General features: G+C 38.0%; 6 protein-coding genes across 7 annotated transcripts in view; 2 read left to right on the forward strand and 4 right to left on the reverse strand.

The window, feature by feature from the left end:
* The window catches only part of LOC129789848 (gamma-aminobutyric acid type B receptor subunit 1), a 37,788-nt gene extending 16,340 nt beyond the window's left edge, over nt 1–21,448 (reverse strand). Inside the window, exons 1-3 of the mRNA XM_055826925.1 lie at nt 20,913–21,448; nt 8,072–8,293; nt 1,050–1,184 (exon numbers count right to left, since the gene is read on the reverse strand). Coding sequence (XP_055682900.1) covers nt 1,050–1,184; nt 8,072–8,293; nt 20,913–20,966 — 411 coding nt within the window. The 5' untranslated portion in view covers nt 20,967–21,448. The remainder of the gene's footprint in view (nt 1–1,049; nt 1,185–8,071; nt 8,294–20,912) is intronic.
* LOC129791241 (fatty acid synthase-like) overlaps nt 1–27,123 on the reverse strand; it is a 1,176,504-nt gene that overhangs the window by 696,993 nt on the left and 452,388 nt on the right. The gene's annotated exons all lie outside the window — the stretch shown is intronic.
* LOC129789856 (glutamine-dependent NAD(+) synthetase) overlaps nt 1–27,123 on the reverse strand; it is a 932,624-nt gene that overhangs the window by 696,993 nt on the left and 208,508 nt on the right. The gene's annotated exons all lie outside the window — the stretch shown is intronic.
* LOC129789960 (pupal cuticle protein) overlaps nt 1–27,123 on the forward strand; it is a 1,201,887-nt gene that overhangs the window by 659,681 nt on the left and 515,083 nt on the right. The window lies entirely within an intron of this gene.
* Nucleotides 1–27,123, reverse strand: part of LOC129789919 (keratin, type I cytoskeletal 9-like) — a 480,279-nt gene that overhangs the window by 441,908 nt on the left and 11,248 nt on the right. The gene's annotated exons all lie outside the window — the stretch shown is intronic.
* On the forward strand, nt 22,273–27,071 carry LOC129789845 (protein pigeon). The gene is made up of 5 exons (XM_055826920.1): nt 22,273–22,400; nt 22,481–24,112; nt 24,173–24,429; nt 24,697–24,920; nt 24,983–27,071. Exons 1-5 carry the CDS (start codon nt 22,337–22,339, stop codon nt 25,539–25,541), a joined length of 2,736 nt encoding a protein of 911 aa, XP_055682895.1. The 5' UTR covers nt 22,273–22,336; the 3' UTR covers nt 25,542–27,071.

Here is a 27,123-nt window from a genome sequence, read left to right on the forward strand (position 1 = left end):
ATTTGTAGTACAAGATTTAATAATAAAAAAAGCAAAACGAGTACCTCTTAAAGAGTTTTATTAGAACTTTAAGATATAAATTTAATTCGATAATGATATTTTACAGGGTGGTAGCCAGAAATCTATTAAAGGGACGTGTTTAAATAAAATCTTTCTTATTATTTTTCTTTAATATAAAGAACCATTATAACGTTTGATGTTTCATTTTTATGTTTTAACGATTAATTTGTAATGATTAAGATCGTTATTTTAACGTTTTATGCTTTCTTTCTAACATTTTACGTTACTTTTCTAACGTTTGACATCCCTTTTCTAACGTTTGACTTTTTTTTTAAGTTTAAATATTTTTTAACTCTTTTTTGAAGTTTTTCTTCTGGAAATAATTAATTTCTTTTGACTTCTAAAGATTAAAAAAACATAAACTTTGTGTAAACTTTTAGAAAGTGTTTAGGCTCTCAAAAATCCTCCCTAAGACGCCTCTAATATTTCAGATAATTGGTGTACTAACCTGATCTGATTAAGGAGTGAAAATTTCCGTAATTTAGAAATGAATAAAATAAATTTCTGTCTTGCAGAAAAAGAATATTTTGAGAGCTTATAATTTAATCCTCTCCAATAGTTTCATCAATACAAATTTTGTGTTTACCCCTATGAAAGCTCCACAACATAGGAGATAAATGCTTGTAGGTTTCTGTGGATACCTTCTAAGCGTACACAACATAGTGTATTATATGTATTAATCTTTCAGATGGAGCCAAAAGGGAGTGAAAAAGAGCGAAAAATAAGATCATAACACGAAAGTGAATTGCATTTCATATCCATTGAGTTCCTGGAACACTTTACACATACCTCCCCTAACAAAAGTTTTCATGCTATTCTTTAGTTAACTTCCCATGGGGTGGTTGTGAGGCAAAGAGAAAAACCCTTGTGAAATCCCCTTCCTCATGATATGGGTTGTGTTAGTTTGGGATGGAAGAATGGTTGAGGAATGTTTTTAGGGGGGAGGGTGGGAGAGAATGGGTGAAAGAATTTAGAGTGACCCAACTCACCACAATGAGGTTCCACATCTTTGCTGCCTCAGCCACTGTTGTGCACACTGTACTGCATCCAGCAAGCAGCATCAACTTCTGTGGTTTGTTGTACAGGAGGTTGTACATGACACTCGCCCCAAGTCCAGGCTCGCACTGCAAAAAAGGGAAAAGAAATGGGATGAGAGGGTGGATAGCACACAGCATTCTCATGGTGCACTGCATAAAATAACACACATAGAACATTTTCCTTCAATGTTTTCCTCTTGCACATGTACACACAACCATTTCATCCACACTTTGTCGATGCCCAAATGGGTCTTGGAGTTTGAAAGGGGAGGAGGGGGTTGTGGTGGCAAACGATGACGAGGATGCCAACGAGAAAGATGCTAATGTTGGAGCTGAAAACGATGTGATTGCTCCCAAAAGTGCACACAAGAGATAGGGATTAAGCTTTCCCTTTGAGCATCATGCGCTACATACATATACTATGTGCTATGTACATAACTCTCAGCATGGTAGTCATGAATGGAAATCCCACTGCTTGATGATTGTGTGCTCCCCCGAAATTCATAAATGGATTGGACTCCACAGCGATAAATCCCATTCATTCCCCGACTAAAATATTCATTATATCAGGGGGTGATATTTCTCAATGTGAAACATGGAAAAGGATGCTCTCTCTGTCATGCTTCAGCATCCAAAGGTCATCTCCCATGGCGATTCCACCCCAGCCTTATCTATATACCTATAATTCCGAAATTCTATATCACGCAAAATCCCTCGTTGAAAAGGGGATGATTTTTTCTACCTCAAATATTTTACAGCTATATACTTCCGCTTCCGTTTTCAAGAGAGAGAGAAAAAAAACATAATCCTTGCCAAGTTATCGAAAGTTGTGCCAAAGTGACGAACTGTTTACGGAAACTGCTTGTTTTTTTCATCTAAAACATCAACTTTGTACACAACTCTAAGCGTACATAAGAGAAAATTATCCAAAATCATCCCAATAATCCTATGGAAACATCCTTCAATAACTTAGCTACTGATCCACATTGAGATAGCTTATTGCTCTGTTTTAATTAAACATTGGAATTAGTAAGTAATATATGTTGTCGTTGATGAGATTTCGTCAAAATTATCACAATGTGGGCATTGAGAGGTAATTTACACCTGAGTAATTCACCTGCACCCACATTGCGGCATATCTACGTGTCCAATTGAAAATGTAAAATTGCATAGGAAAGTCCTAGTATAATTGCTGATTCCTGTCCCCATTAAATCTACCCCTAGTCAGCTCTTGATTCCTGGATTTGAGCATTGCGGTAGTGTTGCATTCAATTTGTCGCATGAATGAGCATCATTTTGAAGGAGGGATCTATCTCATTGGACAATTGACTATTTAGTCACTGGGTGTGAAATGCAGAAACGTGACATGAATCTAATTTTCATCACGACAAAGCTCCTCTGGAAAATCCAACACACACAACGTGGATGGAACTTTCGATTTTTTTTACTTTACTGTACAACAGTACGCTGTGTGTGAATTAGCCTCCAAAATCAAACAGGAGGTCGCAACCTCGAGTGGAGGCCATATGCGCGAACCTTCAACCCTTAAGGACTCCACCATTCATGAGTAAACACACGAGTGGAGGCAAAAAAGTTGCGTGACAAAGAGTCGTGTGCAGAAATTCTCTTCGATTGCGGTGGCTTTTATTGCAAGTGGACTTTGGAGGTATTTAAATAACGATGATGAATTGAGCTTTCACTGCTATTTACACATTTTCCACAAACATATATTTCACCTCTGTGTCAAGGTTGGATGAGGTTGGATTTCTCAGTGTAATTGTCTAACAATCTGTTACCCAAGGGTGGCTGGATTGTCTAACCAATATCCTTCTCTTACACACAAAAAAATTTTAGCAGTATTTTCCAAAAAAACGCTGTTTTGTTTTTAAAATGTGTAAAAATTTTGATTCAATCACGAAAATTCGCGATTATTGTAAAGTATATTATGAAAAGCTTTTGATTCAAAAATAAAAACGATTGAAACAAAAGCTAAGCAATTTAAAAACTACTATGCCCAAATTATTGATTCACATAGTAATATTTACTACGTCAAATATTGAAAGTATAATTTTAGGTTCAGATTCAATTTCTTTCATATTTAAATAGTAATCTACTATGTAAAATATTTAAAAGTATAATTCTTCGTAGGTAGATTCAAAATTTTTATTTTTGATCCTAATAAAAATATTAAATGTTAATTTTTTCCATATTGAAATCACTTTTTCTCATACGCAATATTAATTTGAGACAACTTGAGGAAATGCTAAAAGAAAATAGTTTATGGACTGGAAAATAAAAGTGTACAGTGAAAGGATATCTCCATTGGAAATTAAAAAGAATTACAATCTGAACGATTTAAAAAAAAGGTAAAATTTTTTAGAGATATTTTGTATAGCTCAACTTCTACAATGAAATTTACTTTCCAGAAAAATTGGCCTGAACTCAACAAGGATGACGGCGTCGAAAAACGACTTTGAAAAAAATATACGGAATAACGTGGATGGTATGTAATATTATTGATATTTTTTCATTTGATCCACCATTTAATTATAATATAAAATTCATATTTTTCAGGAAAAATCCAGTCATATCTCCCAAATCATCAAAATGGAAAACCCGAAGGAAGGAGATCCAGAGGACGACAAGTTCAGGCAGCAAGAAAATTAATCAGGATGTGCTAAAATATTAAATTACGTATGTATAAAAAACATGTAATCAAATATAAGAAGGTGAAAATAAAAAAAATGAAATCAAATTGAAAAGCAATGTGTTTTAATTCTGAATATTTTAATATCTAAACCAATAAGAAATGATATCAATACGTACAAACAATGAATTTAAAATTGATGCATAGTAAAATCTAATGTGTCTTTGATTGATTTGACCTGTGCATAGTACAAACTACATTATGCATTATTGGCGCGTTTTCAAAAGATATCATAGTAGATTCTAAAATGCAATAGCTTTTGAAGCTACAATATGCATTATAGGCGCGTATTCAAAAGCTAACGTAGTAGAATCTAATGGAATTTTATATGGGAACAGTATTTATTACTACGCGCATTTTTTTGTGTGTAATATTAATTTATAATTGAAATTCTAAGAAATTTCTAATCTAGTTTCATTCAAGGATATGTGCCTATAAATAAGGAAACTCTTCTGTGGAATTAAAATAGAATTTATCCATTTATTGAAGCGTCTGATTATACAATAAGAAATATTCTTTACTCTTGAAGAAATTCAGGGGCGGAGACAGAAATTGATTTAATGTGGTGGTTTTTCATGGCATTCGAATTAACAGATTTTGACAATTCATGAAATTCTAACGAGTTACGTTTCATTTCTAACTTTGATATGCTTTAGCCCTGCTCATTTCTTTTTTTTTTTAATTCTGACTTATTAATTGTAACGTTACAAACTTTTCTTTTCTAGCATTTGACGTTTATCCTAATGCTTGACATTCTTTTTCTAACGTTTAACGATTCTTTTCTAACTTTTGGTATTTCTAACGTTCGGTATTTTTGTAAAAATTTTTGAAAATACCCAGAAATTAATTTCTTTTAACATCTTTACAAAAAAAAAATAACCTGTCTGATTCTTTACAGTATTTAAACGCCCTAACATACTCCCTAAATACGCCACTGGTAAAAGCTTTCTTGTTATGAGTAGAACTTTATCTTTTTAAGAAAGAAATTGATTAAATACCTTTTAAAATACCCAAGAATATTTATTTAAAATAAACCGCATCAATGTGCATTTTTCGAACAGACTGTTGGTGATAGTTTGTGGAATTTCATGAGGGGGACATTTCACATATTGTTCTGTATACCAACATAAACACACTCTGCATTAGCGTTCAATATCCTCCCGCCACCCCAAAGCTACATTAACCTTCCCCCACACTCAAATGGAAGTTCACAAATCCACTAAAGTCACCCACCCTCCGGTGGGGAGGGAGAGGGATGAGGAAGAATCTGCAAATTTGATGTTAGCAAAGTGTGCAAATATGTAAGGAGTAAACTGAGAGAATCCACCGCACTTCATGTTTATCACAAACAGTTGACATACTTTTCCCATATCGACCAAAAGAATTAATGCACAAAGATAAAAAGCACAAAATCACGAAGGGCAAGGACGACAAAAGCCCCGTGTGGTGGCATACACAAATGTATGTACATAACAAAAAGCTCAGTGAGAATAAAAGCTCCTGCATATCACACGAGATGCTCTACACGAGAAAGAATGCACGTAAAAAGGCATTGTGTGGATAAATCTATTCGTAAAAGTGCTATATATTTTTTGTTGTGGTTGCTTCCTCTACTATGGCACGTAATAAATCATGGTTCATGCTTTTCTTTTTTTTCCATCCCCCAACCAACCCTCAGGAGACCACAGAGCATGGAATTTTTATATAGGAATCCCAAGAAAAACGTAGAGAAGGTTGATTTTATTGCTGATATTGCCAACAATAACTCCCACTTTATAAATCTAATTATGTTTTGGGTTTCTTTGCACATAAAACTTTTGGTCGCAATTTGCGGTTAATTGGTGTGCGACATTGGAAATTTATCCTCAAAGCAGGAGCGCGGTATTTAATTAAATTCTTTGACGATGGCAAAGTTCAGGGGCTCACGAGAATTGCAGCAATACGAGAGAATTGAATTTTACCCATTTAGCTACGTCAGTGTGGAATTCTATTTAATTTTGTTGTTGTACCATTTTTGAAATACTATATATCGTACAATTAAATTATGTATAGCACGTTTGTAACAAAAGTATTTTTCCGAGGAAAGTTGGTAAACAAGGTAAATTAAATATTTTTCATGGAAAGAAAAATATACTCGGTTAAAAGTGGCTTAGTTTGTAAACAACACGATGCGAGGAGGTTTTTTTTTCAAATTAAACTGTATTTTATATTACAAAAAAAAACATTTTTAAACTGAAATAATTTTCAATAGACTCTTAAATTGATGAAAGATTGTTTTGAAAACTTTATGAGTTGCAAATTTATTTCAATTTTATGGAATGGAAAATAGAAATTTATTTATTTATATATCTGTTATAAAACAAAAACTAACAATCATCCCCTTCCCAGTTTATTTTAAAAAATATATCAATAAAAATGTTTATTTTTAGTGAGAATTTGAATGAAAAATGTTTTCAGCAAAATTTCACGTTATGATTTATTAAAAACATAATGGATTGATTTTTAAATCCGATATTATTTTAAGAGGACGAGTGGATACATTTATAAAATTTCACAGCTAAAAAGTCAATCATAACGCGTCCAGTTATAAGAGTTGGTATACCACAACGCGGGTGGGTCAGTCAATGCGTTGTAATTTAATTTGTGAGTATTAGTAGGCAAATTTGATTTTTTTTCTGAAATTCATCAATTTGAAAGATAAAAATGCTCATATCTTAGGTTCTATTAGACCTACAGAAATTTCGTGACTAGTTTTGGAAAGGTCTTGAAATAAGCTATCATTTGATATATATCTCAATTATTTTCAAGGTCACCTCTAGAACACGAAATGGCGGATTTTTGTTTTACCAAAACAGTTTTTGGCATTTTTTGACCTCAAGGAATGGTTCTAGAGATTTTTGATGTTCTAGAAAGTTGTAGAGTTTTGCAAAACCTTTAATTTGATACCAAGTTGAACAAAATCGGACAAGTCGTTCAAGAGATATGGTTCTTAGAACTTTTCAAATTCAAGAATTTTTCAAATGGCGATATCTTCTAAACGGCGACATAGATTTTCTTCATTTTCGGACTGGAGCAAGATTATTAGTCCTGCTATAACATATCAAAAACTCAAAGAAATCTATAATCGGGATTCGGAGATATTGCCCCTTAAAGTTAGGCAATTTTTGTTTTTGTTTTTAGCGCTTCTTACGGATGTTTTTGGAACTTGGAATGTTCTAGAGAGTTATAGGGCTTCTTGAAACCTTTCATTTGAGCCTGAGTTGGTCAAAATCGGTCAAGCCGTTCTCGAGTTATATCGAAAAAACACTTTTTGCTTTAGGCCGCCATATTTGCTAAACGGCTTGACCGATTTTGAGGTATGAATTGTTGATGAAAACGTCTCACTGAGCTCTACAACATACTAAAATTTCAGACCTCTAGCTATAAAGGAAGTGGTTGACAGTGTTCCAAAATGGCGGACGGCGGCCATCTTGGATTTTGAAAATGCAAAAATATGAAAATTTACACCCACATTTCTATAGAAAACTTTAAACCGGAAGTCTCTATCTATTACCGTTCGCGAGCTATAAGGCAAAATGGGGACCAACGGCAGGCCGGCCGGCCGGATCAAAAATTTTCCACCACCACTTTCGTAATGTGGGATGTCTAAAACGTGCTCATACCAAGTTTGAGCCCGATCTGAGGTGGTCGGTTTTTCCGACGATTACAATACTTGGTATGCCACGATTGTGGTATACCAACTAATAATATTCAGAGAACTATTTTTAAAATATTTTCCACGACATGAAACTCCCATTATTCATGTTTTAGTGAATTCAAAAGTTATTCTGGGAAGCTTTCGTAGAATCATTAAATTATTTTACTCTACAAAATGGAAAATTCATCAAATTATTTGCATTCACCGCAGTCTTAGGATTGTCATCAAGCTTAAACCATAAAGGAAAATAACCCTAAGTAATAAAAATAAACTGAATCACTGATTTTTACCAAAAATGTTTAGAAGCTATTCCCCTTTGGAGACAACCCCCAAAAATCGATTTAATCCCTAAAAATTCTCAAGTATGACTAACTTTTCAACCCTCTTCATAGCTCTTTTTTTTGCTCCGTGCAATTTTTCGACAACCCGAGGATGCGATGACAAGTTTAGCTCAATAAATCTTCCCTTTTCTGAGTGGATAAAAAATCCATTCACATCTCTCGTGGGAGGTTCATGTTATCCACTCCCGCCCCCCACAAAGCCATATACAGAACATAATCCAGCACTCACCTCACTGTCATTGCTGTGGAGTGTGAGCTTGAATCCTGGTAGGAGATCTGTTTGATTGTTGACGTCATCCAAGGCCAATTTGGCAGCTGGCATGCAGGCCTGCCCACCCTGCCAGCCACCCTTTCCGGCTATCGGAAAGATTCCGCCAATGTGCAGTTGGGTGGCATTGTTCGTTCGTAGCAGAAAAATCGTCCAGATGAGTACTATACCCAATATCATAGCCTATGGGCAGAGAGAGAGAAACAAAAAACGAATGGCAGAGGAGATGATGAACAGTCCACACTTCCTGGACATTGTTCCACATCATCCCTCTCTCTCTCCCACTACTACCCCATTGAATGTATCGATGGGGATGATAATCGGCAATCCATCCGGTGTGTGGGTGCGGCATTCAGAAAGACACTTTCACGCTCTGGATGCGCCTAATTGATTGGGTGAACAGGGATGGGGGCTTTCTAAATAGGAAAGGAAGGATGTGCCTCAATGATTCTCAGTTGGGAGGTGGAGATGGATTTCCCGATGAAAGGAATGATAAGCCTTTAGGGGTGCTCCTAAATCACCGAAATTCCGTGCTGTACACCCAAAATTCATACCTTCCTCGGCACACCAGCTAAATCAAAGGGAAATTCACTCTGGCAATTGATTTGAAATGCAGAGGAGACACATTCAAACGTGCCTGAATGTTTGTCTAACGAATCATCTATATATTTCCCAATTTCCCAAAAGCTTTATCCAATCCACGATGCGGTAACTTTCTAACTCACAGCATCCCGATAGATTGTATCTGGCATCACAGCATTGTATGAATTCCTCAAGCGTTTCCCATCGTGACTTTTATACTTCCACACAATTCCCCGCATTTATTCAGAATTTTTATGCACAACTCCCGGAAGTTGCTGCAAAGTGAATTTTCTTTAATACACCAATAAAGAAAAAAAAACGTAATATTCCTCATGCCTTTTTATAGGGGAGTGAGAAGACAATGAACAGAGGATAAGGCACACACAGCATACAAGTCTTAAAAAAAAATGAAGAAGTAAAAAATCCACTTTTAGTGGCGGTATTATCTCTTCTGGGGGATATTTTGCATTTGAATTTTGCTAAAACAATGCGCGGATTATCCCGGAAAGTTCTTCTTTGCATATAGAGCAGCCAGCGAGAAGCATTTTATATTTTAATATTTCATGTTTAAAACGATGAGAACAGGAAAAAATCTAAACGAGACAACGTATAAAGGAATTTCATTAGTGCCGTAGAATAAAGTCAATCATAACGCGTCCAGTTATTAGAGTTGGTATACCACAACGCGGATGGGTCAGTCTATGCGTTGTAATTTAATTTGTAAGTAGGATTAGTAGGCAAAGTTGATTTTTTTTATGAAATTCATCAATTCGAAAGACAAAAATGGTTATATCTCAAGTTCCACAAGACCTACAAAAATTTCGAGACTAGTTATGGAAAGGTCTTGAAATAAGCTATAATCTGACATATATTTCAATAATTTTCAAGGTCACCTCCAGAACACAAAATGGCGGATTTTTGTTCAACAAAAACAGTTTTTTGCACTTTTCGTTCTGAACGAATGGTGCTAGAGGTTTTTGATGTTCTAGAAAGTTGTAGAGTTTTGCATAACCTTTAATTTGATACCAAATTGAGCAAAATCGGACAAGCGGTTCAAGAGATATGGCTCTTAGAACTTTTCAAATTTAAGAATTTTTCAAATTGCCATATCTTCTAAACGGCGACATAGATTTTCTTCATTTTCGGACTGGTGATAGATATTGAGTCAGGCTACAACATATCAAAAATTCAAGGAAATCTATGATGGGGATTCGGAGATATAGCTCCTTAAATTTAGGCAATTTTTGTTTTTGTTTTTAGCGCCTCTTGCGGATGTTTTTAAAACTTGAAATGTTCTAAACAGTTGTAGGGCTTCTCAATACCTTTCATTTGATATCAAGATGATCAAAATCGGTCAAGCCGTTCTCGAGTTATATCGAAAAAACACTTTTTGCTTTAGGCCCCCATATTTGCTAAACCGCTTGACCGATTTTCAAGTGTGAATTGTTGATGAAAACATCTCACTAAGCCCTACAACATACTAAAATTTCAGACCTCTAGCTACAAAGGAAGTGGTTAACGGTATTTCAAAATGGCGGACGGCGGCCATCTTGGATTTTGAAAATGCGAAAAAATGAAATTTTACACCCACATTTCTATAGAAAACTTCAAACCCGAAGTCTCTATCTGTTACCGTTCTCGAGCTATAAGGCAAAATGGGGACCAACGGCAGGCCGGCCGGCCGGATCAAAAATTTTCCACCACCATTTTCGTAATGTGGGATGTCTAAAACGTGCTCATACCAAGTTTGAGCCCGATCTGAAGTGGTCGGTTTTTCCGATGATTACAATACTTGGTATGCCACGATTGTGGTATACCAACTAATTAGAGGTAATAAAATAATAATATCACTGAATTATTAATAAGTTATGATTTTCACTATGGGGGGAAAGGGAGATGTTGTGCAAGTTTTATTCCTTCGCGTTTTTATATAGAGGAATTTTATTCCAATGGAATATTTATAGAGTACCAAATGATAGAAATGATAGAGTCGGGTTTATGAAGAATAAATAAATATTTGAATAAATCTTATAGAATTGTATTGAAAAGCTTTTCAAAATCAATTACTCATCAGAGATAATTAAAATAGTTCTTTAGCAGCTAAATATTCATCCTTTAATCCTTTTTTATGCATACTCAACACGTTCTCGCTCTTTTTTTCTTTGAAAATATTTATTCATGAATTTTAAGACTTTCCCCACAGACCGCTCTCAATCCACAATATGAAAAATTTATGGACAAAGAGTCACGATTTTATGTAGAATATTGAGAATAAAGGATCTGCAATTTAGGTCATCATTTATTGAGTTTCAAGGCTTTGAGGAAGTCTATAAAGTTTTAAATAAAATGGTGAAAAAAAACCCTTTGATCGGGAAGAAATTGAAATTCTAAAAGAGTTTACATTAAATATTCAAAAATCATTAATAAAAGAACTCTAACACATTGATTTCCAGGGATGAGCTTTCTCATCCAAAAAGCTCTGCCTATGTATTTATTATTTAATCCACACAGATAAAATGAATTCGTAAAAAGTTCGTCAAATTTCTTGTGAGGCTCGTGAATTTCCCATGCATTTATATGGGGAAGTTCACCTCCAGGTTCGTAAAATTGGGTTTCAACTCCTTTTGGAGGTAAAAGTTCGTAAGAATCCACCTCCAAAGTTCGTAATTCTCATTTTACCTCCAAAGTGTGTCATTTTCACCTCCAAGTTTGTAGAAGGTTTGTAATTCGTTCTGAGAGGCTTCGAGCAGTTTTTTTCTCTTTTTAACCTACAGAAATCTTATGAATCCATCCCGCTTGTACTAAGCAAATTGAAAAATTCGGTTTGTTAGAGTTTGATTGCGGATCTCTTCGCAAGATTATCAAGCCCTGGACAATCCTCTCAGAGAAAAATGATTCCGAAATATACGCTTTTTTGTAAAATTTGTCATGAGAAGTTTGAATGAGGGTCAGTGACGTCACCGAAAATTTCAGCTTTGAAATTTTTGTGAAACAATCGATAGGTGTCGCTACTTGTAAGGCACAATAAAATGGATCTTTGGTGATTATTGGAAAATATTTCGCATATTTTTTTTTCATGGCAATGTAAGCTCATCATCTTTAAAAAGTTATTTTTTTAATAAAAATAAAAATAAAATTAATAAAAATAAATAAATAAAAACAAAAGATGTGCTTAGAAAACAAAAATAATATAAGAACTTTATTTTTTAAATTAAAATAATCAATTATTAATCAGTAATTAAAATAATTTTTATTATTTTTTTTTTGTATTTAGAGGTAGTCCGATTGACTTCAATTTATTTTTAAAAAGTTAGGTTAAAGAACTATAAAAAATTAAGAACTTTTCTTTCTACCACTGTTTTTTTTACATTTTATAAAAAAAATTTTCTTTTTTTTTAAATTATTTTTTTAAATTTTATTAAAAAAAACTAATTTTAAAAAATTTAAAAGTGATTAAATTGGTTAAAGAATTATCCAATCTCGAAAAAAGGAAAATTTATGAATTGTTTTACGACATGTCGTCGCGAATTCCTTTGACAGAAACTAATTTTTGAAGGGTTGCGACATACTTTTTGAGATGACCATGAAACTCAAGTTTCATCTATGTTGAAATATTAACCAAATATTTTTTTTTTAAGATATTTTATGATTTATTAAATGGTTCTAGCTCTGGTTCTAATTGAGCTTACATTGCCATGAAAAAAAATATGCGAAATATTTTCCAATAATCACCAAAGATCCATTTTATTGTGCCTTACAAGTAGCGACACCTATCGATTGTTTCATAAAAATTTCAGAGCTGAAATTTTCGGTGACGTCACTGACCCTCATTCAAACTTCTCATGACAAATTTTACAAAAAAGCGTATATTTCGGAATCATTTTTCTCTGAGAGGATTGTCCAGGGCTTGATAATCTTGGGAAGAGATCCGCAATCAAACTCTAACAAACCGAATTTTTCAATTTGCTTAGTACAAGCGGGATGGATTCATAAGATTTCTGTAGGTTAAAAAGAGAAAAAAACTGCTCGAAGCCTCTCAGAACGAATTACAAACCTTCTACAAACTTGGAGGTGAAAATGACACACTTTGGAGGTAAAATGAGAATTACGAACTTTGGAGGTGGATTCTTACGAACTTTTACCTCCAAAAGGAGTTGAAACCCAATTTTACGAACCTGGAGGTGAACTTCCCCATATAAATGCATGGGAAATTCACGAACCTCACAAGAAATTTGACGAACTTTTTACGAATTCATTTTATCTGTGCAGATTTGTGCTTGAATTTTTTGAAATTTCAGCGAAGTTTTACTTCAAAATTGTCTAGAAAATTCAGTTTTCAAGAAATATTCTTAGAATTTAGCTCAAGGAACTCTTTTTTTGACCGAATATATTCGATTTTGAATTTAAATTTACATTAAACGTTTCTAAATAAATTAAATCTTTTCACAATGAATTTTCAACGTCTTAAAAATTTGAGAAAAAATCTAAAAACCTCCTTGATAGGATTCCTAACTATGCCACTGTTTAAACATATCTGGTTTTAATGGTTTAACAAACTTACATAGTTAGGTATACTGTGAAGGTAGAAATGAAATGTCAATAAAGCAGTTGATGTGTGACCGCCAAACAGCACACTACACTTTTACTTGGTGTCAGAAGTGAATTCTGAAAAATGGAAAACCAAGAGCAGAATCAAGTTCAAGCAGCTCCAGATGTACCAGCCCGTGTGCTGGTAGCTCCACCGAAGCCTTTGGAGCTGGAGAGAAATATGAAAGCAGCATGGAAGAGTTGGATTAGCTCCTATGAATGGTACGCAAAGGCAAACCGTGTCAACAGGCAAGACGCTGACATTCAGGCGGCCATTTTTATGTCAACGATTGGGAAAAATGTCCTAGAGATTTTTGAAGGATTTGGTCTAACAGAGGAGGAAAAGGAGGATGTGAATATCATCAAGGCGAGATTCCAGCAGTATTTCATCCCGAGAGCAAATGATATCTATGAAGGATTTGCACTGAGGCAAATTATGCAAGGGGAGGATGAGAAGTTTCATGAATTCGTGACTAGATTGACGGTTCAGGCGAAGAAGGCCAATTATCAGGCATTGACGGATAGGATGATTCTAGAGCAGCTCGTGATTGGGGTTCGCTGGGAGAAAATGAAGGAGAAATTGTTGAGCACCCCGGACATAACCTTGAATCAGGCAATTGATTTCTGTCTCGCCTATGAGCTTGCTCTAGCCCAAAAGGAAGCGATAATTAAGTCTGAGAAGGTAGACAAGTCTGAAGTGAAGGTCGATGCCATACAAAAGGAGGCCCCAAAAGAGAAATCAGGCAAGGAATATGACTGCCAAAGGTGTGGAAGAAAACATGCATTCAGGAGGTGCCCAGCATTCGGCAAGGAATGCAGGAAGTGTGGAGAAAAGGGGCACTTTGCCAATTGTTGCAAGAAGGAAGCTGTGAAAGTGCAAGAAGTGAAAGTAGAGGATCACGAAGATGAGTTGGAAACATTCAAGATTTGTGAGGTTAGTTCCCGAGACAGGAAGAGTGCCTGGATACATACGTTGAAATGCAGAGGAGAATCTTTTGCAGTGAAGATAGACACAGGAGCTGACTGTTGTGTTATTAATACAAAAGTACTGGGCACGCTGAAGGTGGATACGATTGAAGCCTCTAAAGTGAAGAAGTTGATAACTTACAATGGAAGTGAGATTCCAGTGCTGGGACAGATTGTACTTCCATGCTATTTTGGAAGCGAAGAGGTGCCTCTTACCTTTCAAGTGATAAAGACTCAGTGTATGCCTGTCATTGATGGCGAAGCTGCCATTAAAGCTGGACTAATCAAGAGACTACTTGAAGTGAAGTTTCCAGAGGAAGTTTTCGAGGGTTTGGGCTGTGTTAAGAATTTTACGTACGAAATTGATCTCATTGATAACCCAAAATTCACAGTGCACCCAGCTCGAGTGATTCCTTATCCGGTGAGAGACGCAGTGAAGAAAGAGTTGGATAAGATGGAGCAATTGGGTGTTATCAAAAAGTGTGTGAAAGCGACAGATAGTGTTTCCCCGCTAGTGGTTGTCAGGCGCAATGGGAAAATTCGACTTTGTGTGGATTTCACGGATTTGAACAAAAACATCAAGAGGAGGCATTTCCCATTGAGTACAATCGAGGAGATTTCAACAAGGCTCTCAGGAAGTACACGTTTCACGATTCTTGACTGCACTAGAGGGTTTTGGCAAGTGCAGATTGCGGAGAAATCACAGGATTTGCTGACTTTTGCAACTCCATGGGGCAGATTTTCTTGTAAGCGACTCCCCTTCGGTTTGGCTTCGGCACCGGAAGTGTTTCAGTTGATGATGTGCCAACTCTTTCGAGGAGTAGATGGCGTGGAAGTAAGTATGGATGACATACTTATTCACGCAAAGGATGAATCAGCGCTGGCGGAAAAGACAGAGCAGGTGATGAAAATTATTCTGGAGAGTGGGCTGAAATTGAATCGTGAAAAGTGTGTTTTTGGCCAGCCTGAAGTGAAGTTCTTGGGTCATATAGTGTGCAAAGAGGGACTTAAGGTGGATCCGGCAAAAGTTGAGGCAATCAATCAGCTGAAGGAACCTGAGGATGTTAAGGCTTTGCAGCGATTGCTAGGTATGTTGAACTATCTTAGTAAATTCATTGACAATCTCTCGAATCTCACGGAACCACTGAGGATCTTACTGAAAAGTGAAGTTGCCTTTGTCTGGGGTCCGGAACAACGTGTTGCTTTTGAGAATATCAAGAAACGTCTTAAAGAGAGTCCGGTCTTGAAGTTATATGATGTCGCGGACGATGTTCTTCTCTCGGTAGACGCGTCTTCTTACGGGCTAGGTGCAGTTCTTATGCAAAAGGGCCAGCCAGTGGCATATGCAGCCAAAGCACTGACGGAAGCAGAAAAGCAATGGCCACAGATTGAGAAAGAGGCGGCGGCAATTCGTTTCGCATTGAAAAAATTCCATGATTACGTGTGGGGCAAAAAGATCATAGTTGAAACAGACCACAAGCCCTTGGAGACTATTTTTAAGAAACCCCTTGCTTTGGCTCCCCCCAGACTTAAGAGAATTTTGTATGAGGTTAAATCTTACGCTCCCCAAATTGTATACCGAAAAGGTACGGAAATTCCCGTCGCTGATACCCTTAGTCGCGATTGTAAGGCAAAAACAGGAGAGGAAGTCATTGATGATAGATTGGAAGTCAATATTGTACTTGCCCTGACGGAAGATGCGCAGAAGAGGTTCGTGAATGCGACAGCGGAAGATCATACTCTTCAGCTTTTGAAGAATTTTATTGATAAAGGATGGCCAGATGAATCCAAGCAAGTTCCGGGAGAGATCCGGCATTATTTCGCTTTCCGAGAAGAGCTAGACCATGTAGCAGAGCTGATCTTTAAGGGAGATCGTTGTGTGGTTCCGGAGAAGGAGAGAAAAAGCGTACTCCAGCAAATCCACTATGGGCATGCTGGCCTTAATACCTGTTTGAGAAGAATTAAAGAATATTTTTATTGGCCAGGAGTTACTAAAGAAATGAGTGACTTGGTGGAGACATGTCGAGTATGCCAGGCTAATCAGCGAATGCACACAAAGGAAACACTATTGATGAAGGAGGTTCCAGAGTTACCGTTTGAGATTGTGTCCTCGGATTTGTTCTCCTTTCAAGGCGATGATTTCATCCTACTAGCAGACTCGTACAGTGGCTACTATGACTTCGCAAAGTTGAGAAATACGACGTCGGAGTCAGTGATTGTCTACCTGAAGGACAAGTTTGCGGAACACGGGGTCCCAAGAGAGTTGCACACTGATGGAGGGCCTCAATATAGTTCCAAGGAATTCAGAGAATTTGCAAAACAGTGGGGTTTCGATCACAAGATTTCCAGCCCATATTTTCCCCGTTCTAATGGGCTCGCCGAACGGTATGTGCAGTCGGCAAAGAATTTGCTGAAAAAGTGCCGAATGGACAAGCAAGATATTCGCCTAGCCTTGCTACTGGACAGAAATTCACCGAAAGAGACGTTGAGAAGTCCTGCAGAGCGCCTTCTGGGTAGGAAAACAAGGAATCCACTGATTGTGAGCAGCAACTCGTTGAAACCGATTCTTGTCAAGGACAACTCAAGTCAACTGCAGATTCTCCGCGATAAACAGAAACAGTACGCTGATAGAGGCGCAAAAGAGTACTCGCAAATGCCTATCGGAACTAGGGTGAGGTTGAAGGATCAAGATGGCAGATGGTTAGCAGGAGAGATTGCTGATAAAGCAACAGATCGATCATATGTTGTGAAGCTGGAGGATGGTCGGGCAGTTCGTAGAAATCGAAGGTTCATTGCCCCGACAAAAGTGCAAGGAAATTTTTCTCACGGAAGTTCTGTAGATGTGGATGTGCCAGATGTCCAAACTCCGGCTGAAAATGACGATTTAGGCGAACAGGGGGAGGAGAATAGGGAAGATCCGATGCCAGTAGTTCCAGTTGAAGAGAATGTGCTCGCACCAAGCCCATCAGTGAGGACAAGGTCGGGCAGACTAGTGGTTCCGCCACAACGGCTAAATCTTTAAATTTCTTTAATTTTGTTAAATTACTTTTCTTTATTAAAACGAGGAGGATGTGAAGGTAGAAATGAAATGTCAATAAAGCAGTTGATGTGTGACCGCCAAACAGCACACTACACTTTTACTTATACTAAACATGTGACTTGCAAGAAAATTTAGCATTAGAAAAAGCGTCACAACATACCCCTTCCCCCTCTCGTGTTGAAATGGAAATTTTCAGATAATTTTAACGAAACAAGTCGACTAAATTGGATTTCCGCCCGTCGCCAGGCGTGTTCTGCACACCCAGAAGTGCAGCAACAAGAATCTTCGCTCCGGTGGAAAGTGAATTCTCTCCGGAAAGTTCAAAGTCACACTGCCGTCCTCCCCTTTTCCCGTATTCATTACTTAATTCAATAACACAAAAGTCTCAAGAGCGGCATATAATGGCAAAGGGGAGAGGAGGGTGCTCCATGACGATAATGACTATAGCGTTCGATTTCCTCGAGCTCTGTAATTATGTCAGACAAAAGGAGGGGGCGGCTCCTTAGTGTCGTTGTTAGCGTATATGTTGAATATTTCGGTGTGAATGGGTGCCCTCCGGAAGCTATCTTCCGTGCCATGGGTTTCCTCTTGTGAATTTCAACCTCTTCCTCGAGAGAAGAGCTACACCACCATGCTCTCAATTACAACAATGTAGTGGTACAAAAATAGCTTCTTCCAAGATATTTTGTTGCGCTTCAAGAGCTTCGAGGGATGTTCAATTTTGTAAGAAAATTTTAATTTAAGGAAAATTATATTCTTCAGCAAACTATCTCTCTGAATTTCATAATTTTCCCCTCTTTGGTATTTTCTTTCTTTAAAAAAAAAACCCTCAATTTTACAAAATTTCAATTTATTTCAATTAAATAAGATTCCCCCAGCCTTCGTATCAACCCTAAACATTTTCCCTTTTCAAATTCACATTTCCAATCACCCCCACCACTGACCCATGTTTTCATCGAACAATCGCCAGTAAAATGAAGCTTTTCAAAGTTTCCGTCGTTAACCCATGCGCGCAGACAGCACCGGGGTGCTTAGAGGATGGGGGTAGTGACATAAAAATGTAGGGGACATCAAGACCTTTCCAACGATACCTCATTTTCGAAAATCGGTCAAGCCGTTTTCGAGTTATGGTCGATTTTCGATGAAAAATTGTGGCGGCCATATTGACTAAACGGCTTGACCGATTTTCGAAAATGAGGTATCGTTGGAAAGGTCTTGATGTCCCCTACAACATATCAAAATTTCAGATCTCTAGCTATAATAGGGACTGAGATATAGCGAAAACAAAATTTGGGGGTTATTCAAAATGGCGGACGGGGGGGTGGGGGGTCGGATCTGACTTCATAATCGGATGTCTTCCACCCGATATATGAACTTTGCCGTTGACCGCAAGTCTCTATCTATTACCGTTCTCTTGCAATATTGCGTTATATTCCGGCCGGACGGACGGACGGACGGACGGCCGGACAGATTTTTGGCGCCACCGTTTTTTGGAATGTGGGGACCCTAATTCGTGCTCATCCCAAGTTTGAGCCCGATCTGACGACTTTCGATTTTTGAGTGTACACAGAAGCTGTGCTTCTTTGAAGAAAGAATCACAGCTAATAAAAATAAAATTGAAAAAATTCTCAACAATTTTCCACCATTTCCTCTGTATATTTTTTTTCGAGTCAATTTTGCTATTTCATATTGATTCGCCCTTTCGTGGAGGGGGAGGGCGATAGGAAAAGTGCGATAAAATGTGAATTTTCACGATCCAACATCCGTGTTGGATTTCTCCCGCTTTTCCGGCCCTTCGGGGAAAAGTAAATAAAATCATTTGTGTGTTTGTTAATCGTGATCCATAAAAACACCCGTGCGCCTCTTGTGCCTGCTGGCCCCCACATTTTCCTCTGGGATTTTCAAAGCTGGGAAAACTTTTTTTCCCCTCCCTTCGTACATTTTTCCCGAGCCCGCATATCCATCAAATTCAGCGAGCAATTAAATATTGCAGATTAAGAGAAGTTTTAGGGGGTTTCCTACACACATATTTTTTTGTATTGAATTTTAGGATTTTTTATTGGATAACTTTCGTTCACCTATTGGGAAAAATTTAGTAGGAAAGTTGAGAACTTTCAGGTATTGACGGTATTGACGAATAAATGAAAATTTAAATAAATTACAAAAAAGTTTGCACTTTACCTATAAAGGATTTAAAGGTTTTTTAGGCATCAATAAATGTGTCAAAGTTTTTCTTTTATCATTAAACTTACTGATGAACTCTTTCAATTTTTTTTGCAAAGTTTTAATGAAAGTTTTAATCAATATTTTTTCTGATACGAAATTTGCTCTAAAATTGGAAAACTTTGTTCTCTAATGAGGAAAATAAGTTTTAAATGAAACTTCTCGATTGGGAATCTTAACAATTCAGTGTTACAGTATCATTAACTGCTAAACCCAATTAGGTTAATAAACTAAATTCGTTATCTAATTTGCCCCTCACAGAAAACGACATTTCAAACAGTTTCCCAATGAAGTCTTCTGTGGATTTAATTAGAGGAGGACTTGTCGGTGCTTTTATCCTAGAGGCAATAGAGGTGGGTGTATGTTGTGTGTGTGTTGAGTATATCCTACATTCCCTTTGAATACCAAATTCACTGCCCCGAAATTCCGTGTGGCACTTTTTGTGGGAAATTCCCGCTGTGCCAACACCACTTTCCGAGTTAAATCTGCTTTAGGCCTCGTGTGGTTTAAAGTTTTTTCCCGCCCTGCTCTACACACCCTCTTGAAATTTATTGATGAAGCGGTCAAAGGGATGAATATCTAGCGTGTGTGGTGGTCCTTTTTTTTTAGCTGTTCCTTCTTTCAGGGAGAAACATTTTAATTTTCACAACATGGCGTGTCTTTTTTTTTTATTTCAACAAAACCATTGTGGGTGGAAAATCCCCCTTTTCCCCGCCATCCCTAAATATGTCTGAACTTTGATTGTCACCATTTCTCATGGGAGGCATTTCGGGGGTGAGCTGGAGGGGGGTGGACGAAAACGTGGGAAGGTGGTTGGGTCAGGGGACGGATGTGTGTGAGTTAGATAAACAGAAATATCCTGACGAGAGCGAGATGCTGTACGATGGGACGTCGAGTCGAGCGAAACTTGGGGCATTTAATGTCGATACTCCCTCGTTTAACACCCCCATATCCTGTGTGCTATATACATACATATGTATATGAGACGACATATATGGAGAAATGGGCTATACTATATATTTTATATATACAATTCAACACCCGTTCACCCACTGTCGCCATGCTTGTGTGGCAGGGCGACGAAAATGCTGCGAAAGCACTAAAATCGTTGCGATGGATGGAAAAATGTTCGGGAGATGCGGTGAGAAAATGAGATGTTCTCCAGGAGGGGGATGGGGGTGGGTGGAACTTGCGCCCACCTCCCAAAAAGGAGGATGGGATATAAGAGTAACCCAATGGATTTTTTCCACCATGTTCGCGCAATAGGGCAATCACGAGCAACCACTTTCAGATGAATTCCCGATTTTCTTCCCATTTTTCTCTTTTGGAATTTTTCTTAATGTTATTTTTAAATTTTCTCATTATAGGGTTCAGCCACAGGGCCGAACTTTGTGGATGATTTACATTAAAATCCAAAATTCTGCTGCCTCGAAGTCCCCACCGTGTTGGCCTATCCATCACTTTTTCGTCTCACTGTGAGTCCTCTTCACTTGCCCTAGCTGGTCTGTGAAGTCCTTCCACACTACCAGGATTTTTTTCCCACACACACACACTCGCACTTTTGTCCTCTTTCCACACACGAAGAAGAAAAGCACACCAAGTTCCGGAAAAGTACGGAAAAACTTCCCGTTTGCGACACACGCAACGTCACACGCACGACCAAAAATTTCAGGCAAAAAGCTCCTCTGAGAAAGTTTCCCCCTCGCGCTGTCGATTTTTTTCTCACTCTCTCGTGCACCCCCAGCACAGTCAAAGGGAATCGAGTGGACACATGAGGGTCCCTGGGAACATGTATGCAAGAGTTTTCACACGAAAAGACCCCGTAGGTAGCACACAGTGTCCATGAGAAGTCTGTAGGCTATCCAGAACTCCATCACGGTACTCGCGAAAAAATGGGGTTCTTTCAGAGAACTTTTAGGATCCGAAGCACTTTCCTCACTGGAATTTCTAGGTCGTGTCTCGCTTTTTCGTGAGCCACACTCTGGAGCTTTTCCTCCAGGTGGCGCATCGTCGTACCACACGCTTTTCCGCGATGTACGACCGAAGGGTGCCTTTTCCCCATTTTCCCCAGCATTTCATGTGCCGGGAACGTGGAGTGGAAACGCATGGGAATGCGTGCGCAGGTGGGGATGACGACATTGGCAACAGAACAGCACAAGGATTTAACTTACAGGGAGAATCCTTTTCCAGAGGATGCAGATCTTTGTGAGAAAATATTGATAAAAGAGAAAATTTGGCAGAAAAAGAAGAAAACTCTTTTTTCAAGCATTCCAGCGATGCCCTGATTTTTTTTCCCGAAACTTTTTAGAGATTTTTGTAATTTATATTGCGAGTTCTAAAACTTTTCCTTTGCAGTTCGATTTTGATTTTTTAGTCCTTAACTTTTTGCAATCAAATATTAAAAAAAATTAAGAAAATTAAAGAGAACAAATCATTTTTGGGGCGAATTTGATCCTAATTACGCCCCTGGTAAAAATACGTAAAATGTTTCTCTGAGTCTCTCCCTCTCCAAAGCATAATGTTTTATGCTCTCATCATACAAAGAATAAATTATTTAGGATGCTCAATTCAATTCAATTAAAAAAATCTTTTTAAATATTTATTTGAAAAAATATTTTTTCAATTAATTTTTCATTAATTTTCCACAATTTTTTATCTTTAGGATTTTCTGTAATTTTCCGCCAATTTTTCAGTTGCATGAAATGAGCATGAAATATGCTGCGAAAACAGCCCGCGCATGGGCAAAACCACTGGGATTGTCACTCGGGGCCACTATCAGTGATAAGAAGTGTTTTCAGTCAGAAAGGAAAATTCCTCCACATCCTGCAATGCTGAACACTGAGAACCTTGCAGCCAATCTCTGTGGATTGCTGGCTCAACAGGGGAATAAAGGTGAGTCTCCCAGGATTGGGAAGATTCCCAGGAGAGCTTCTCATAATACTCTTATAATTTCTAATCACCAAAAAAAATAGATCCAGCTGTTGAGTGGAAAATTTTGGGCCAGGAGAGAGATGGCTCATTACTGGTGAACTGGGTGGCAAAGAGAGAGGATGGATCAAGTGGCCATATAGGGATTTTTGATCCCAACAACAAAACATTTGATATTCTGAACACATTCCCGGAACCAAGAAATATTATTCAGGCATCTGTGAACAGCTCCCGGACGCTGCTGACCTATGTGATAAAGGAGGAACCATCAGGAGCTGAAGAAATGCCCAAATACTCACCGTTTTTAGTTGAAATTAACAATGCCATTGAGAGAGAACCTTTTGGATTGCTTGCCATGGAGAGGAGCAAGCAGGTCATGGTGCAGTTCCTCTGGAAGAAGCGCGATAACTTCGACAAGACCTACAGGGATAAGTTTCTAGTCATGATCCATGAAGAGTGTGTCCTCCTCTTCACGGCGAATATAAAGAAGATTCCTTCAGCAGATGATGATGGCCACTCTTCGGCATCTCTGAGAATAGATTTTAAGCACGACAACTGGTACTGTGACACCAAAGAGATGGGCAGTGAGTCCATTGTGAGGAATTTCACATGGTGCCAGTGGGATCCGGAAATTCAATCCCTCTACTACATCCACTACAAACCTCAAACGAGGAATACCCTTGAGAAGGATGATGAGAAGGAGGATCTCAGTCCAACATTGAGTGCATTCCAGTTTCATGACGATCTCCCCATGGAAACAGTCCTGAACATTCCACTGAATTTACCGAAAATCCCAATAACCGAATCTGGAGCAAAGGTCATCTATGAGGATGATACCATTCCATTGAGAATCCATGATTCATCCCTAAATCTCGTGATTGTTTCAAATGAGATCGGGATGCTCTTCGTGTGCCACTATTACCTGTACATGCCGGTGAAGCCTCCAGAGGAGTCTGGAAAGATGGAATCTGTTCATCTTGCTTACTCTGTCACAATTCTCCATCACGGATGCGTTATACACTGCGTTGTCCCTGGGATCAGTTGGGAGAAAGCCAAGCTAATGAAACCTACTTTTGCTTTGCACGGTGATCATCATTTGCTAGTCTTCCAGGCTGATCTCTTTGCGCACCTCCTGGACATTGGCCTGAGTCATGAACCCTGCTGCCATATAGTGTGTCCACCTCCGATTCAGATTCCCGTAACTCACCTCGTTCCTTGCGTCAAATGGGGCTCACTTACCTTTGATTCGGCTACTCTCAATCTGGTTTCAATGAGTGTGTCTAAATCTCAACTTATTGAGGCATTCAGGAGCGACACATCACTCGACAACCGCCTCAGTATCCTCCACTACTTTGCCGTTCATTCCGTTGACATGGACACAGTGGCAGAACTCATTGGGATTCTCATGGAACATCCCATGAGCCTGGATCTTGTAGCTCTAATGAAGGAAGTTCTTATTGGAGGAACTTATGCAGCAGTGAAGAAGGGACTTCCTCCAGAGGCAGCAGCACTCATTCGATACCTCCCACTGACAATGTCTAACCCACTGAAACCCATTCAAGCTAAAGTAAGCGACCTATCTGTTGGAATCTCCCATGAAACTCTCTACAACACCAACATGATGCTACTCTCATCACAGCAGAGGCTTTCACCCTATCGCACAGACATCTGGACGTGTAAGTTCCTCCCATTGTAGATGGTTTGTAAAGAAAACTTACATTCTGGTTATTTTGTAGGTCTCTGGGATCGTCTGAATGAAAACAAGGAGCCTGTGAGGTTCACAGCAGAGCAGGTTGTTGAGAAGTTGATGTTCTCACTGGCTTGCTATCAACCGGAAACACTGTCTCGCTGCACAACACCAATGAGCCCTTCAGGACCCAAAATAGGCGCTGATAATAGCTTCTCCCTCACCCATCGTAGCCAGTCAACTGATCTCCCATTTATTGAGCTGGAGGAATGCACGGCTAGTAAGCAGGAGCACGTTATATCAGTGGTTAGTTGCACTGTTTTTCATTAATTTTCTTACCTGTATTTCCACAACACAACCCAAGTAATTACTAACAGTTCCCGGCTGACAGGTTTGCGCGGTTTGCGCGTCTTTTTTGCTGGTTTTTGCTAAAACCTAACCTCAAAGTTCATCAAAAGACGGTTAAAATTCAAACTCAACAAAATTCTAACTGAATAATTAATCTCTCTTTTCCAATAAAATAATTTATTTCAGCACTTCTTCCAAACTAATTTAACTTTTTCTTCTGTTTAGAATTTGAGGGAGTTAAGTGTCCACCTGGCCAAGTACACGGCTAAGCAGAATATTGGCTTCCGCTGGCTTAAGAATTCCTACGATCAGGCACCAACGTACGTTCACACAGTTGCCTCCATGTTTGCTGCTGCTCAATATGAGATGTCCAAGACGCTCTGTGGCATTGTATGTCGTTATGCAGGTGTTGATGCCCAACTGGAGACACTTAAAGGCTTCCCTCTAATGTAAGAAGAAATATTCTTTACTTAATTTTTTATTTTTTCTAAGAGAAAAAAATTTCTTTCAGTGATTCTCTATCTTCTTCGCGGCAATACGCTCTTTATTCATTCTTGGAGAGATTCTGCCTTGCAGCTCAATCCTTGGCCTACCCACTGCCCCAAGGATTCTCATCCTTTTTCGCCTATCTGGGATTCAGAACACTCTCCTACGACATGTTCCTTCAGTACGTTCAGAGGCATGTGTTTGAGTTGCAAATTGACGTCATGAAAGCCATTTTGCAAGACATGGATGATTCTCCTGAAGCGCTGAGACGCAAATTGAGCCTGTTGTCGATGTTGCCACGATCGAGAGCCCGGAGGCTTCTCAATAAGTGGAACCACACGGCAAGTTTGCAAATTCGTGCACGAGATCACGCAACAAATATCCTCTGTGGCGTTCCCGTATTCCCACGTGGCTCTCAAGGGCAGCTCAAGCAGAACGTCCGTCACGGTGGAAGCTACCCGGAGAATAAGGAAACCATCGCACCACTAGATACCTTCCTGGATCTCCTAACGGCCAAAGCGAATCTCAATGAAATTGACTTCAATCTCCTCATTGATGCCACAATCAGTTCGCTGGAGCAATAAGCAGCAACTTCCCACGCTCACCCCAAACACAATGCGAGCGTGCCAACCTTGGCCGTGCGGTGAAGGAGAGAAAAATGGGAGGAATATGTGAAGATGCGAGTGTCGCTTAATTGCATAATTATCGATGATGTACCCAAAACATCAAAAGATTTACGAGACGAGCTTTTTTTTTAGCTCTCGCGCACGATTTTTTGCTCCTGCTCAAGACATCTCAATGGGATCGTCATGCATTGTATTGGGAGGTGCTTTGGCGTCGATATGGGGGCAATTTTTGGATATATTTCATCCACAATATTTTTGTTCGGCTGAAGCTTCTCTCGATCAATTTTCACGAAGAGGAACAAAAATGAATAAAGACACGCAAAGTGGGTGATTAAATTCAGAAGCACGAGATTTCAATGAAATCCCAAGAGCAAACGTTAGAACGCCAAGGGGGGTATTTTACTAGGAGGTGGTGTACGCAAGGAAATAAATTTTATTGGTAATTTTTGTGAGTTGAAAAAATCAAAGAAATCTTAAAGAAAAGATTTGAAAAAATGTCGTCAGTGCAATATTTTGGTAGAGGTACAAATTTATGTTGATTTATCGTCGTTATAATATTTTTAAAATAATTTGTTTGAAAGATTCCTTGAATTTAATTCGTATTTTGGTGATTTTATGTAGAGGCTTGCTATATTGATATTACATTCCTTAGAAAATAGTTTGAAAGAATTTATTTTTAAAAGATTTTAATACGTTAATACGTTTTTTATTACTCATTTAAGGGGCTCAAAATAAGCTAGATTTTTTTAGTGATCGTTAGAAAATTTTTCAGTAAGGATTAAAAGAGAGAAAATCAATTTTTCTCCAGAGATTTCGGTACAACTTTCATAGAATATTTTTTTTCTTTTTGTTCAAAGTTTTGTGTACGATAAAACAAATCTATCTTTACTGAGGCCACTGAGGTAAGCTCAGATGAAGCCAAAAGCTCTGAGGGAATGATGGAATTTTCTTCTTTGACTTTTAAAATAAATTTTCTAACGAAACTGAAAAATTACAGCTCAAAACTCAACTTGAATTAGAAAAAAGCTCAAATTATGTTTTAAGTTTAAGTTCCTTTATAAGTTTAAGTTTTTAGGGTTCCTAAGTTTAAAGAAATTGGTTATGAAAGACAAACTAATAACTCATGCTAACTAATTTTCATTCATCACCCACCGTTATAGAAATGAATTTAAAATGAGATCATTGAGAAGGACGTAAAAATTATAAAATATTCGCCAGAATAATTGGACTTTATTTCAATTTTTGCAAAAAAATTTAAAGAAAAGTAATAATTATCTATTGAATTTTAATACAATATTTCTCAAAAAAGGAACAAATTAATAGGGGAGACTAGTTAGTATTTTTTTTAAATGTCTGAATTTTATAAAAGAAATTAAATAAAATTTTCAATTTAAACAAAATCAAATAATAATTTTACAGAGAAATTTTGCAGAAAAATGCGATTGACTTTTCCGAATTCTTCAGCCCCAGTCTCCCCTAAAAAGAAAATTAAATAAGATGAATAAAATACATAAATTGCTACATACCTAGTCATTTGTAT

This window comes from Lutzomyia longipalpis, chromosome 2 (assembly GCF_024334085.1).
Source record: "Lutzomyia longipalpis isolate SR_M1_2022 chromosome 2, ASM2433408v1".
Taxonomy (NCBI): Eukaryota; Metazoa; Arthropoda; class Insecta; order Diptera; family Psychodidae; genus Lutzomyia; species Lutzomyia longipalpis.